The sequence below is a fragment of the Erigeron canadensis genome, chromosome 5, assembly GCF_010389155.1.
Source record: "Erigeron canadensis isolate Cc75 chromosome 5, C_canadensis_v1, whole genome shotgun sequence".
Lineage (NCBI taxonomy): Eukaryota > Viridiplantae > Streptophyta > Magnoliopsida > Asterales > Asteraceae > Erigeron > Erigeron canadensis.
Genome location: NC_057765.1, coordinates 11,734,788 through 11,749,441, shown reverse-complemented (window position 1 = coordinate 11,749,441; position 14,654 = coordinate 11,734,788). Strand labels below are relative to the sequence as shown.

The window sequence follows — 14,654 nt, the reverse complement described above, 5'->3', positions numbered from 1 at the left end:
ATACCAGTGTCATTGCTATCTCAAACAATCCAGTCATGCATTCCAAGACGAAACACATTGATGTCAGGTATCATTTTATTCGCGATCATGTAATGAAAAATGATGTTGAAATCCACTTTATTCCCACTGATAAACAACTTGCTGACATATTTACAAAATCTTTGGATGAGAAAACTTTTCAAAATCTTGTCGGTGAGATGGGAATGTTGAACCCTTAATCTGGAACCTTGTTTTGAACGCCTTTGTGACACTGGCAGGGTTCTTTGTTTCCAGATTTATAAATCTATACCAGTAAAGCTATCGAACGCCTTTGTGATACTATCTTTGCACTGATAGATTTATGGATCACCATTCCAGGGGGAAAGACTCAGACCACATTTTATATATATATATCTAAGTTTCAGGGGGAATTTATTAATTTATTTTCTCACTAGACAAATTTTTCTGAAAAATGTTTCTAGTACCTTGTAAATGTGTCCCTTTCATTAATACTGGATAAGTTGATGTGCATGTTTGAAGTAACTTTAGTTGCTTTGTAAATGTGTCCCTCTCATTTGTTTATATTAGTTGATGTGCGTGTTTGAGGATTACCAGAATGGTCAAATCTGGGTACCTACTGGAGTGTCCCTCCAGTGTACCATTAATGCATGTTCTACTGGCCTAATCCACCAGTGAAACTGGAGTGTCCAGTCAACCTCCAGATGCATTAAAATGAGTCTTTATGTGTCAAATCATTTCTTTTTAATACTTAAGGATAGTGCATGCTAACCTTACAAATTTTTCAACTGGACAGTTACTGTTCAGCTTACGTGGCATGACTTTTTCAATTTAAATGATGGTTTTGTTACCTTCGGAAGACAAAAAGTGCAAGTTGGTAATTTTTGTGGGCTATCAACCGTCATACATTTATGTGTGATGGGAAACATTAAATGCGGATGTCAAAACCGATCAAAACTGTTTTGAACTTTTTCAAACTTACCGTTTTGAATTCCATTTTCTCTTTCCTCTATAAATACCCACATTTACCTTCACTTTCAGTCTCATCTCGAAAAATTATTTACTCCCATATCTTCAAATTCCTTCATTTATTTCCTTCTTCATTTACTCTCTAATCATCATCATCTCTCTTATTAAATTCCTTTTCTTTCATTTTCATATATCTAAAATGGCTCCTAAACCATCTCCTAAAAATCTTCTAGCCGCAAACTATAATCCTGTTGATAATGTCAAGAAGGCAACTCATATATCTCTTTCTGCTGATGCCATCCGCATAAACATGAATAACTGGATGGCAAAACTCTCAACAAATCACACTGCAACTTCAATCATTGGAAGGTTGAACACCTTCTTCTTGAGTAGTCCACTCTATGGTGCCCTAACCCTAAATCCGGGCAAAATGTATCATGAATATCTTTGTGAATTCTGGTATACTGCTGTGTACGTGGAAAGTGATGAATCCATCCACTACACATTAAAACAAGGCACCAAACACTTCACCATTACTGTTGATTCCCTCAGAGATGCCCTGAGGATGAATTAATTCGATGAGAATGAAATGCCCATTGAGATTCCATCTGGAATCAATACCAGGGAGGTGTGCAGGTTGATGGGGAACACAGAAATAGTGGATGAGAATGGTTAGCTGCTCAGGAAGGGCACTGTATATATGAGCAGGCTGACAGATTCATGGAGGTATTTCTTCACTTATCTTGTTGAGTGTTCAGGTGGCAGTTCTGGAGGTTTTGATCAGATAAACCAGACACAGCTCCAGATTGCTTACTACTTATGGAATGGGTACATGGTGGATTTGCCCAGATCTTCTTTAATGATCTGGTGGACAGATTGAGGGTCAAGAGAAGGAAGGCCTTCATTCCATACATTCGATTTCTGTCCATCATATTCAGAAGGGCCTTGAAGAATAAGTACTCTGTAAATACAACTCATTTTTCAATGTGTGAATATCTGAGGGACCTCAACCAGTTGACCTCATCTCCCACTGAGGTCGACATTCCATCGGTGATGCTTTATCAATTCAGAATTCAAGAAGATGCAATTGCATCATCACCTGATGAGGAGGTTGCTGGTGAGCCTCATAACGATGAGGAAATTGCTGATAATGTTACTGCTGAAAGGGTGCAACCTATTTCCCAGATTGCCCCAGATCTTCAGCAGCATGGTGTGAATATTGTTGAAATTCCACCTAATCCCACCAAGCCAAGGAATAGAACTCGTCGTCTTAGGAGAGACGGAGTTCTGGTATCATCCCTTCCAGAATCAACTCATCAAGATTCTGGAGAAATTGGTCAGGAAACTGCCCCAGTAACCACTTCCCCAGTACAAGTAAAGGAAGTGGTGAAGAAGAAAGAGGATTTGGATCACCTCTTGTCATTCCAGTGGCAACCGCTGAAAGTGGGGACATCATGGCTGCTGATGGGTCCCTAATTGTTGAAGGGGTTGAGGGGGAACAAGTTAGGCAGGTTAAAGGAGATAATCTGGAGCAAGTGGCTCAGATTGATTTAAATGTTGGGGTGGAAAATGTACAAGTAGAGGACCAGGCATGTGGAACCGGCTCAGATTGGGATATGGTTGATTCTCCACTGTCTGAGGATAATGATTTTGATGTGAATATGAGTTTTCTAGGAGAAGAAGAAATTGATCGCACCATCCACTCTGTCTCCCAGTCAATTCTATCTGATATGCCTCCTCCACCCCCAGAAAATACACCAACACCTCTTCCAGAACAAACAACAACAACTCTTGAATCACCTTCGGCACCAGAAATTCAACATTTTGAACCACTGAAAATATCACAAGGGTGTTGCCAGTATCATCAATCACCAGAATCACCAATCCTTCCAGTGGTCTCTCCTCTTCTTCTTCAACCGAGGTCCAAGGCCTTTTTGATAAGGTGGCGGACCTGGAGAGATCACTTCAAGCTTCTTCTCAGGTTATTTCTGACTTCAAAACTATAATTTCCAATAATCTTAAGTCAGAAATGAACATTTTTGCTGGAAATGAGAAGATAGTCTTTGAGAAGCTGGATGAACTTGTCGTGGCAACAAATAGAAATTCTAAATCAATACAAGTTGCAGTCCAGGGAATCAAGGGGGATGTAGTGAGAAGTGTTCAGACTGCCATTCAAACTGAAGTTGCTCAACCTCTGGCAAGTCTGACTGGTGATGTTCAGAATTTGACCACCAGAATAAGCTCTCTGGAGAGCAAGCCAACCCTGGAGAAAAACTCAGTGGTCAGCACCCTCAGTGATGAAGTTGTTAGAAAATTCAGAGGCGATATGTTGAAAGAAATCACTGAGGAGGTGTCTGAAACTCTCCTTAGAAATCTCCGTGATGGGTTGTTGCCTGAAGTAATGAAGATGATCGACGCACAGTTGCCTCGCCACTTTCCTCAGGATCTTGAAATAATTAAAAAGGAAGTGATGCAGTTGAGGAAAACTGTAAACAACATTGCTCCAGTGTCTGGTCGAACTTTTGACTCTGCTGACAAACATAAGCTGGATCAGGTGTGGAATCATCTTCAATCCAGAGATGCTTCCAAGGGGGAAGGTTCTGGTTCTGGTATAGAGAAGGTTGGTTCTAGTGCAGAGAAGGTTGTTGATCTTAAGAAAAAGATCGAAGTCTGGAAGAAGGTTATTGGAGAAGATGTCACTGGTACTGAAGCTAGTGGATAAGTTGAGGAAGAGGCTGCTGGTACTGATGCCAGTGAGCTAGTTTTTGAAGAGTTCCCAGACATCACTACCACAATGAAAAGTCTCAAAAGAAAGAAGGTGGTATCTAGGGAACCAACAAATGAAGCAGAAGAGGAATATGTGTCTGCTGATGAGGCCAAGGCAAAGAGACTGGAGCAAGAGTGCATCTTAATTGAAATTTCAAAAAAAACTTAAAAGATGACTTGATTGCTCACCAGTTAGATATGGCCAGGCATGGGACTCTAGATTCTTACAACGCTGGTAGGTTGGGCATACAAATTGAAGTTTACAAGAAGATGAAGGATGATCCCAGGCTAAAGAAGTGTCAGGATGCCTTGGATGACATCTATATTCGATCCATGTATGCTCAGGATGAACAAGTATATGATTCTGAAATTTATGGTGTGAGCATACTGGATCTTATTGCCCAGAGAAGAGAAGAATTGAAAAATCTCCAGCAACAAGTAAGGAGTAATGCAACTGCTCTAGAGCATGAATATAGGAAGAAGGTTAAGGGTATGCCCAAGGCACCAGCCAGAAAATCCAAAGCTGCCAGAGATGCAGATCTTAGCACCTTCATTCCCTTGAACACAACTGAAAGGATAAACAAAGAAAAATTTCAACAAGTTATTGAACAAAGAAAAGTGTCCAAGGAAGTGGATGAAATGGTGAAAAGGACTCAGACAAAAGAAAAGTATGAACATTTGTCACAATTTAGAGCTGATGTCCGATCAATACTGGGTGCCGAGATCCATTTGGCAGAAAATCATGACAACTTCTCTAAATTCCATGTCAAACTCTTTAGAGAAGGGAACTTTACTGATGAAAGAAAAGACACTTCAATCAGGGCTTTTGGGTGGTCAGAATTAAGAGAGATTGGTCTTTCATTCAGGGGTAAAGATGTCTCACAGGATGTTAAATACTTTATGAAGAGGATTGGCAAGGAATGGATGAGGAAGGAGTTGATGGAGATGGAACTGGAGCTGGGACTAAGGACTTCTCTTACTTCATCTTCATCTCCAGGTGTAAAGAGGAAGGCCACTGAAGAGCCAGCTGGGCATGCTGAAAAGAAACAGGCCTGACTCTGATATTGTACTTGTATTTATTTTAATGTTGATAAAATTGTAGCTTTCCTCCAGTTGATGTCCACAAATATAAGTTGCAATTCCAATTTTTTTTTACAAGTACTTATCTAGATTAAGTCTAGAAATTAAAATGTACAAACTGGGAACACTAATGATCTATAAAGTGGCTCTCCAGAAATTCAATTAGACTTAGTCAAATTTTTCAAGGTTTCTTCAAGCACAAACTTGTATAGATAAAAGCTTGAAAATCCTTGCATAATTTCTAAACAAATAGAGGGAATTTGTTAGGTCCAGATTTACTGGACTTGCTCTAGACGTAACTACTGGAGCCCTCTGAAGATTTGTCCAGAAATTATGTGAAGACCAGTGAACAACCTACTTGTATAGAAATCTGGATTCCACCAGATTTGTTCACTGGACTTCACTCCAGTCAAGATCTTTCCACTGAAGAACATTCTCACTGAAGTCGAAGACTGAAGTCTGAAGAAAGAAGTCTGACAAATAGCGGAGCTCACTGGAAGACTTACCAGATCTCCTGACTGGAGTCCTTGTCAGTGTTCTAGACCTTACAAGTCTGAACATTGATTACGAGGAATTGACTTTATGCCTTTACATGCCTTTAACCGGATAATCCATTTGTCTTTTGTTAAAAGCCTTACACGCATGTAAAGGTGGTTGGTTAATTAGAAGACAAGTCACTATCATGTGACTTTATTCTTGTACTTTAATCAATGCTTTTAAGGAATTAAAGTAATTTCCTTAAATGCATGTAACCATATTTGTACGGCAAAAAGAATATTATATTTTGTTCTTTTTGCCTATAAATACCAAGTCACTTCCTCGTCCAAATTACATACTTTTGCAATTTGGTGTCTTTGCTCAAATACTCTCGATCTAAACAGTCATACTTCACAACTTTAAGTATTTTGATCAAAGAGTTTATTTAGCAAAGATTAGATCACTTGTAATTCATAGGTTGTTTAGATACTTACTTTGTAATATCTTGTTCCGCAACAACCTTGTATTTTATTTAACATCAATAAATAAAATACACTTGAAAATTACATTGTGTCTCACCACTTACTTACTTGCTTATCTTTATATTGCTTAAGTACGTATTACTTTATATATATATATTCTTGCATTTATATTTATCGTAATACTAGTCCAATCTAGTGCTTACTTGACGTTTAATACTAGTCCTATCTAGTGATTACTTGACTTGTTATTCTACACTTGTGGGTTAAACCATTGAGTGAGGGACTTCACAATATATACATATTATATATATATATATATAATAAATAAATAAATAAATAATAAAATCCAACAAAAAGCATATTGGGTTATATGGATATACAAAGCTCATGGAGAAATGGCATAAATAGTCCATCTGGCACTATCTTAAATTTATAAATAAATGATTTTGTATTCATGTAAAATACAACTACAAATGCAGATACAAAGATACCCACTATGTTTTTATCAACAAAATATAACAGAAACAAGTATATTCATGAAAGAAAGGATGCATACCTCTAAAAGAAAACCCAACAAGGCAGGAGGAAGTTTTATGTAAAATCTTAATATATGTAAACTGGGGGATTTGATCGTGTATAGATATCCACTAGACTAAACATGTATACTAAAGCATTAAGACCATTGGACAATAGTAGTTAACAAAGAACTCAGAGATACAAGAATTAAGAGTTGCTCGAGTTATGAAAGGCTCGAGTTATGAAAAGCCCACTCGAGTTATGAGATATACATACACGAATTGGATCATGACAAATGTGACAACCCATATGAGCCGACATGTGCAACTTTTTGATTGGTCGGTTCATAATTTGAACATTTTTACAAAGTTCTTATCACACAATATCCAATCTGATAGTTGGTTCCCAATATAAAAATTTAATCATAGTTAGTTACATTTCGACACACTTAACCCTTATTTATATGTACTAAACCAATTTCTTTGAATGTTCAACCTTGGAAGTTGCTTGGATGGTCATAATATGGGTAAGAGATATAAAATGAGTACCCATTTTATTCGACACGCATGTTATGCAAACATACTTGCATTTTCTTAAACCATTTCTAAGTAAATCTTTTCTTTTGTTGGTAAATTGACTACTTCAGATGAATCATGTTGGCTATATAATAGCCATGGCACTATGGCAGTATTCGATATTGTTGACCCTAAATGTACTTGTGGCCTTCTGGGATACCCATTTTTTTTAGCACTTTTATCCAACTATTTTTCAAGACATCGAACTCGATAATCTCGTCTAATTACTCAAACTCGAATAATCTCATTTATGTTATGAATAAATAAATTGTAAAGAAAAAGAAAAATTGGATAACTCACTTTAATAGGCTCATTGAGTTTACATGACTCTTACAGCTAGACAACAACTAGCCCGCTCGACTCAAATAACTAAATGAACTTTCAAGCAAGCCACATATTAATTTAAAGCTTCACTCGTAAAACTAATCAAGGGATAAACTTGTGTTTTAATTTGAACAATGCTTGAACTCAAGTAACTTGTTGAAAGCTCAACTAGTTGACAACTGACATCCAAAGTCGACTCAATGAAGCCCCACTACAAGGTTTGTCTCATTCAACTCGTCTACTAGAAATACTGTACATATTTGATAAAAAAAAAGTTCTCTTTGGTAAAAGCATACAATTAACCCATTTGTAAAAGTTTTATGTTTCCCTGCTATCGAATCTGTAAAATATCAGTGAGAAAATAAGATTTTTCAATAAATAGTAAATTTAAACCAGGTTTAAAATGATGCTAAATAATTCTCTAAATTACAACTACAGAAAATATATCAAAAGGAAGGCCATAGATGAAAGCACATATATGCATTCTATCCTCCAGATGTTACTCAACCTTTTTCATACAGGGAGAGAGTCAGACTTTCTACTTTCAAACACTGACCATTCCCAAACCTGTAACAAAGAGGGATTTTCAAATACAAGTAGTCGTCGTGAACAGATAATCATTGGTCGAACCAATGATACTGAAAAGATTTCTTAAATATAAGATTTTTACCAAGTAAATTCTAACTTGGGTGACATAGTAAGAGGTTCAAATACCCTTCACTTTTTTGACTCGTAAAAAGAAGAAAAAAAAAAAGTGGTTACACTTCCTACACAACTAAACCACATATTCAAGACACTTTAAATGTGAAAAAACAAACACTGCAGTACTGCACACTGCTTTGACTATACAGCCATGTTCTGGTATTACATATAATGGCAAAAAGCCATGTATGGAGAAAGCACACATATACGGACCAATGGTCTCGGTTGAGGCATAAGATGACAAATTTTTAGGTTATACTTCAAAATAGCTCCATCAACTGCTGCACGACATCTGCAGCCAAAAAAAATGTCAATACAAAAGATATTTTTAAAAAGGCTAATTTACCTGATTGAGATACGAGTGACATAGTTAAGCCATCTTCACATGATAAGATAAGAGTGTAAACTGATGTTAAGAATGATACAACATACCCTTGAGCACTGATGGTGGTGTGTAGAACTCCTGCCAAACATTATGAGATGACGTAAGATCCATATTTAAAGATCTTGCAGCAAGATACGCAGCTCCAGCTGCAATCTGATGGGGTTTGAACTGAAGCCAAAGTGAGCTACGCAGCCTACAAGAGAATTACTTGTCGTTAAGATAAAAGCAGCAAACAAAAGAAGGTTGAGAGCACGTCATTTAACCACTATCTGATGTTTAAACATGCCATTGTTAACAATAGATGAGATGATCATATTATCTGGCACAACAGCAGAATATTTCATTAATCAAATATCAACGTCAAAGTTTTTAAAGATTACCAAAAGTACAATGTGAACATAACAAATTGTTGTCCCAATTAAGAAGGCATACTAAGGCGATTTTCTCTTACCAAAAAAGAAAGCAGCACCTGGTGAGCATTTTGCAGGTATCTTTCCTCAGAAGTGCCGACAGACATTAGCATAAAAATAGAATCTAAATCCCATCTACACACCAAACCAGTACCCACTTTGATGCCGTACAATTAATTCGAATAGGGAAACAAATGGCATATGCTATGCTATTCTCCATTTTGTGATAGCTTGCCAATATGCATGTTTTAAGCTAGGCTTTTTATTTTCCACCAAAAAATAGCACAAGCTAGAAATAATAAACAGACTCCAAGCACGGCATGTGCTACTTCCACTTTTAACAATAAACATGAGTATTTATACAGTGACGGTTCACACAAAGACCTTCCCAATCACTATTTTTTTTCATATGGCATCACAATCATGTTGTGTTGTGAAGTCTAACTTGACACCTGGCATTCCTTCAGACACTCTACATGCAGGAATTCAAAGATGCAAGCACCTTGGTGAAGCAAAACCCAGACGTTGGGGCGTACCCATTAAGATATTTCAACACCGTTCTCCAGATATAAAGCTACCTCTGTAACTATAAAACCCTAACTCGATGTTGATCATAGACTTGCAAGTGTGGCTGTAGAGGTAGGTCATTCTTTATGAATGGACAAAGTAAATTTGTACTTTTCTTATCATGTATTTATACCAGTGGTGATAGTTTACTTGCTTTTCTATGATCCCGAAGCATTACAAGTGTGTTGAATTCCAAAAAATCATCGAAGAACTCTAACATGATCATTATTGCATTAAACCTGAGGTTAGATGGTCATGTCATTCGACAAATGACCAAGACAATTAAAACCAATCTGAAATGGTTCGTAGAGAAGAATTAGGTAAAGCAACCTGACAATGTTTCTTCTCTAAATAATGAAGTTATAATTATACTCAAATAATAGCTAGAAAGTAGTATTCTTCTTTCCTCAAACAAAATTTAGAAAATAGTATTCTCCTCTTAAGTGCTGTCCAAACCATACTCGATAACTCGAATATTCAAAACTTTCCAATGCATCTTTTCAAGTAACAAAATTAAATAGTTTTTTTTTGTAAAAATACATTCGCTAATCATAGTTAATACTTCAATTATATGAACATGTGTTGCCAACCGACCACACTGGACCAACCCTAAAACTCACATGTCACAAGACCCTGCCCATCTTGCCATGTTTTTGAAAGACCCTCCGCTTAGCAAGATCATGATTGACAGGACCGGATATACTACAGAGGCATGTACATAGTATAAATGTACCCAAGTAAATTCACCCGATAAGAAATACCCAACACCCAGCTTCCTATCACCATCCCATCATAACCAAGCGCCCCAAAACTTATCCAATAAGTTACCCAGCAAGACAGCACTTGTATCTCATCCACCAAGGATCAGTCAAAAGGATTGCCTTTTAGATATTGGAATTATGTTAAACATTCACTCTAAATATAAATATGACGTGTGAATCATATAGATATCATGTGATGGTCCGTGTGGTCTATAGAAAAAATTTATAGACAAACACCAGACCATGTATTTAGTATAAAAGACTATGTGTCTTAAGCAGAACCACTTTGTTGGACATTGCGTATTTCAAGTCAGCTTCATGTATACTTTCAAGGTCAAACTAGGGCTGTCAGATAGGGCAAAACCGCAAACTGAAATGAAAAAAAGTTAACCTTCTAATGCAAAGTGGCTTTCAGTCCAGGAAACTTTTGTGATCCGACAAGTGGTTAAATTTAGGATTGGTACTTTTAATAACCTGTCATGTAGAACTGTATATACACATCAATTCCTTTAGATCAGGTATTGATTAGTGCGTAAAACGGTTGTTATATATACAAATATATGTATATATGTGCGTGTGTGTGTGTGTGTGGGTGTATGTATGACTATATAGGTTAGCCACTAACTGGATTAGGTTTAGACTCAGATTTTGAGCTGAACCACAGATGAGGTTAGGTTTGAGATGTCATGGGCACATTCCTAGGCCAGACATCAAGTTAAGAAAAATTTTCACAGATACTGCATCCAAACAGATCGGTTGTTCAACTTCAGATAGGATATAAGATTCTAGACGAACAGCATATCTATCCACCAGCTAAGAAAATCATACAGGCGTGCATGCTACTCTTCTATTGCCCTGCAATTATATGTCAATCCAAATAATCAATAAACTATTGCATACAACTACACAGGCCAAGTGCAGAAGAGAACAGAAGCAAGAATACTCGATCAAGTAGAGCCTATCTCCAGTGTAGTCTGCTATCTAGCATAGTAGCATTATAGCAAATTTAATAAAAGCAGCAGCCGTCACACGGAACATCAACATTGAAATTTTCTAATTCCAAAACATGGCAGATAGTATGATGACTTACCCTTCACTGACCAAACTCAGTGCCAAATTGACCAAAAGAGACTGTGCAAGGCCTAATTTGTCGAGAATTGATGATAGATGAGCATATGGATGCTGCACATTAAGCTCAAAGTTCAGAGTGGTCAAAACCAATTGTTCAGCTTCAATCACCCGCTCTCTGTATTGATCAAACCAATCCTGTAAAAAAAGCAGTAAATAAGACAACCACGATTATACAAAGTAACTGAATATTACACATGTTCTTCGCAGAGGCCAGCATAATAGAAAGTTAAGAGTTTCAGAGTTATTTTTGGTACATTTATGAGTCAATTGATGAATATTATATCTCTATGTATTCAATATTGTCACAATAATAAGATATATAAATAGGATGAACTCACCACAGGAAGTAGATAGCATAGCACATTGAAATCTTGCTTGTGGAAGAGTTCAGACGAAACTCTTAAGACGGTGTTCAACGGACAAGGTGTCTCCTCAGATTTCGCAGCAAGGAAAAGAGCAGCAGTAGAAATCACCTGTAAACAAAAATTTTTGAGATAAATGTGTATGATAGAGCACGTCATGCAACTACTAGCTCTGTCATAACGAATAATTAAAAAAATGATATTTTTTAATATCGTGTGTTCATAAACCCTTTTATAAACAATATGTTGATAGATCATCCGAGTTAATTTTCATTCCATAAAGCTAATATCATTTAGCATGCCCACAATTATTTTGATGAAAAAGAGAAGAAGTAACTCACAAATCTATCATGGGATGCATGTGACCGCCGAACAAAAAACCGGTGGCAGAGAACCATAGCAGTACCAATAGTAGTTTGCGGCCTGTAACAAAAAAAAAAAACATACACGATTAGACACAGGTCTATTATGATTATCAACTTGGAACGTTACAAATAAAAAAACGCTTTGCTTACAGCTCAAGACGAAGTCCAAGGTCCTGAAGAAACGCACAGTAGGAGTAACGCAGATGGGTTTCCTGCATCGCATCTATACCATCCTTTCTGGAAGGAGAAAACCTCTCTATCTGATCCCGCGACAAAAACTCAACATCTTCATCTTCGAATCTTGTACGGTCACGCTTACAGCTAGTAGTAGACACACCACCTCTAGCATTCGCATCAGATGCAGCGCTAAGAGGAAGGAACGGAATCTTGGAATATTGATTATAAGACGTGCCGTTACTTTCCCAATTAGTAGCGGAAAACTTCCTCCGTTTAAAAGAAGGTAAAGCTTCCGAATCATTACAACTATACACATTATGATTATAATGCTGCTGCGGCTGTGGCGGTGGCAGCCTAGATTCATTTGGGAAGTCATTAGACGTGTTGTTATAACTTCGCCTATAGTTATTATTGCTATTGCTATTGCTATTACTATTGTTATTATTAACGTAACGTCTATTGTTAGTAAAGTTCATGAAAGCCGAGCTAAACATATGTGGGTGATTTCTTCCAAAGGAAGATCTGAAATCACCCGGAAACTGACTATTTTCTGCGTGATGAGACCGAGCCAACGACATCGTTCCTGCACAATTATCATCCAACACCAAATTAAACAATATACCAACCGAATTATTATAACTTGTATTAAACTAAAGGCTAAAAGCAAACTAAAATTTTAACATAATAATAATTAGTAATTAACAACAAAATAATACCAAAAAATTATCTTTAATTTTGATCTATTTATTTATTTACACACACAATTAAATAGATAATTTAGGAACAAATCAATAATCAGCTAAGAATAATAATAACAATCATATTTAAAAGAATAATTAACAATCTAGAAATATTTAAGTTAAATTAGGTTGAATTTTTAGGTTATACAAAAAAAAAATTAAAAAGTTCATAGGAAACGTACCAGTAATTGATTATGAAGGGAGATCTGGATCGACAAAGAAGGAATTAAGAAGAAATTTAATTGATTTGATGTTTTTGAATTGAGGATTTAGAAAAAGGAAAAGAGTGAGATGAGATATTTGGGGAAAGAAAGAAAGAGGATATATTGGAAGTATTGAAACTTGAGAAAGAGGTTTGATGGAGATTTTGTGATGATATCTCCCACCCAAACAGGAACTAAAATGTGTTTACGAATATTTATTTACATATTTGTTTTTTTTATATATAAATTTTTATTTACTAATAAATTAAAATAGGATTAAGATATTTTTAAAACGACACCTAACTGATCCTTGATCGATAAATGTCTTTTTAATATTTTTAATTTATCTTATTTAATTGTATAAAGATTCAATTTCTTTATTAGACTTATAGTCAAACTCTAATTCTTAACTTATTAATACAAAAGACATTATAACCATCGTTTTTTCATTAACAAATTGTCTTTTTTTTCTCAATTCTTCAGGTTCTATTACTTATATTACTTATAATAAGTTATTAAAATGAAGACTTTAAAACTTTGCGTTTACGATCCGAAAAAAAAAAAAAAAGTAACTGCTCAGTGCCGCCTTCCGCGGGTTTTGAGTCCCAATACCTCGATGGTGTATGGGGGAGGTTAAGATGTAGGTAGACCTTACCTCTACCTAAGTAGAGAGGCTGCTTCTAGTTTCTACCTAAATGGTAGAAAAGGCCCTCCAACCTTTGCATGGGATGAAGATCGAACCCATGACCTCTGTCTCCAGAGGCAAAGGTGTTTACCATTGATCCAACCATGCTTCTTTTTACGATCCGAAATCACAAGGCTATTTATCGTTATCCACTATGCTTACAAGTTCCGATTTTGATGTAATTTTAAAAATTTAAGGTAAATCCAAAACTCCAACTTAACATATACTAGATTTTAGACCCGTGTCAAATACACGGGTTTACATCATCGACCTCTGATTTGTCCAAGATTTCGTATCCTGTTATTGGCATTTACGAATTTTTAAGACCTAGCGTTTTTCATGCAAGTCAACTATACAATTAAGTAGGAGATGACTTGTGTTGCTTTGCAGAGTATTGATATTATATTTTTTCGGTTGTGACAACATCGTTATCACGTATCACGTTATGTTGGCCTTTTTTTCTGATGTTGTGGTGTAAGGTCGTTAGATTGCCACGTCCTCTTCAATCTATATTGCGAACATGTAGTGCTGGTTATTTAATAGTATATTAATGAATGAAACTTGTATAATTAAGTTGAAATAATCATACCTGAAATGTTGTTTGTTGCTTAATTGATTGGGACTTCATATAATGACGATTCGTTCTTTGGGTTTGTTTCCATGACATCTATTATGTGTAAATTTCTTTTTCTTTTTTTTAGGACGTGCTTTTAATAACAGTACTTTTAAGTTCTAACAGCAAGGACCAGATTGGAATGTATCGTTGTCAAATAAGTAAAACTATATAACTCATACCCTCGCAAACCCTATACAATTCGTGAAGAGTAACTAAAGAGCAAAATTCTTACATCTCTATGAAAAGCTACAAGGCACACTACCTATTCAAAAAAGTTAAAAAAAAAACATAAAGTGATTTGATCGAATAATACTTTTCTATTGCTCAAGTTCTATACCGTTTTAACATTAACTTTTATCATACT

General features: G+C 36.0%; 1 protein-coding gene across 2 annotated transcripts; it reads right to left on the bottom strand.

Moving 5' to 3' along the window:
* Window positions 1-7,789: 7,789 nt before the first annotated feature.
* On the bottom strand, window positions 7,790-13,164 carry LOC122599030 (cyclin-T1-4-like). 2 transcript variants are annotated; one of them, XM_043771474.1, is made up of 7 exons: window positions 12,969-13,163; window positions 12,020-12,629; window positions 11,846-11,927; window positions 11,481-11,615; window positions 11,102-11,277; window positions 8,321-8,466; window positions 7,790-8,180 (listed from the first exon to the last, which is right to left on the bottom strand). In XM_043771474.1, exons 2-7 carry the CDS (start codon window positions 12,622-12,624, stop codon window positions 8,149-8,151), a joined length of 1,176 nt encoding a protein of 391 aa, XP_043627409.1. In that variant the 5' UTR covers window positions 12,625-12,629; window positions 12,969-13,163; the 3' UTR covers window positions 7,790-8,148. The 2 variants fall into 2 exon arrangements, with proteins under 2 accessions (XP_043627409.1, XP_043627410.1); XM_043771475.1 differs by lacking the exons at window positions 7,790-8,180; window positions 8,321-8,466 and adding an exon at window positions 9,019-10,866 and having other exon boundaries at window positions 12,969-13,164.
* Window positions 13,165-14,654: the final 1,490 nt, after the last annotated feature.

What these genes read in the sequence shown, in the direction of transcription:
- LOC122599030 (XM_043771474.1), bottom strand. Translation starts at nt 12,624, where the DNA reads ATGTCGTTGGCTCGGTCTCATCACGCAGAAAATAGTCAGTTTCCGGGT. An exon ending in TATGCTATCTACTTCCTGTG is followed by an intron (nt 11,278 to 11,480) that starts GTGAGTTCATCC and finishes CTTTTTTTACAG; the next exon opens with GATTGGTTTGATCAATACAG. An exon ending in ACCACCATCAGTGCTCAAGG is followed by an intron (nt 8,181 to 8,320) that starts GTATGTTGTATC and finishes TTTTGGCTGCAG; the next exon opens with ATGTCGTGCAGCAGTTGATG.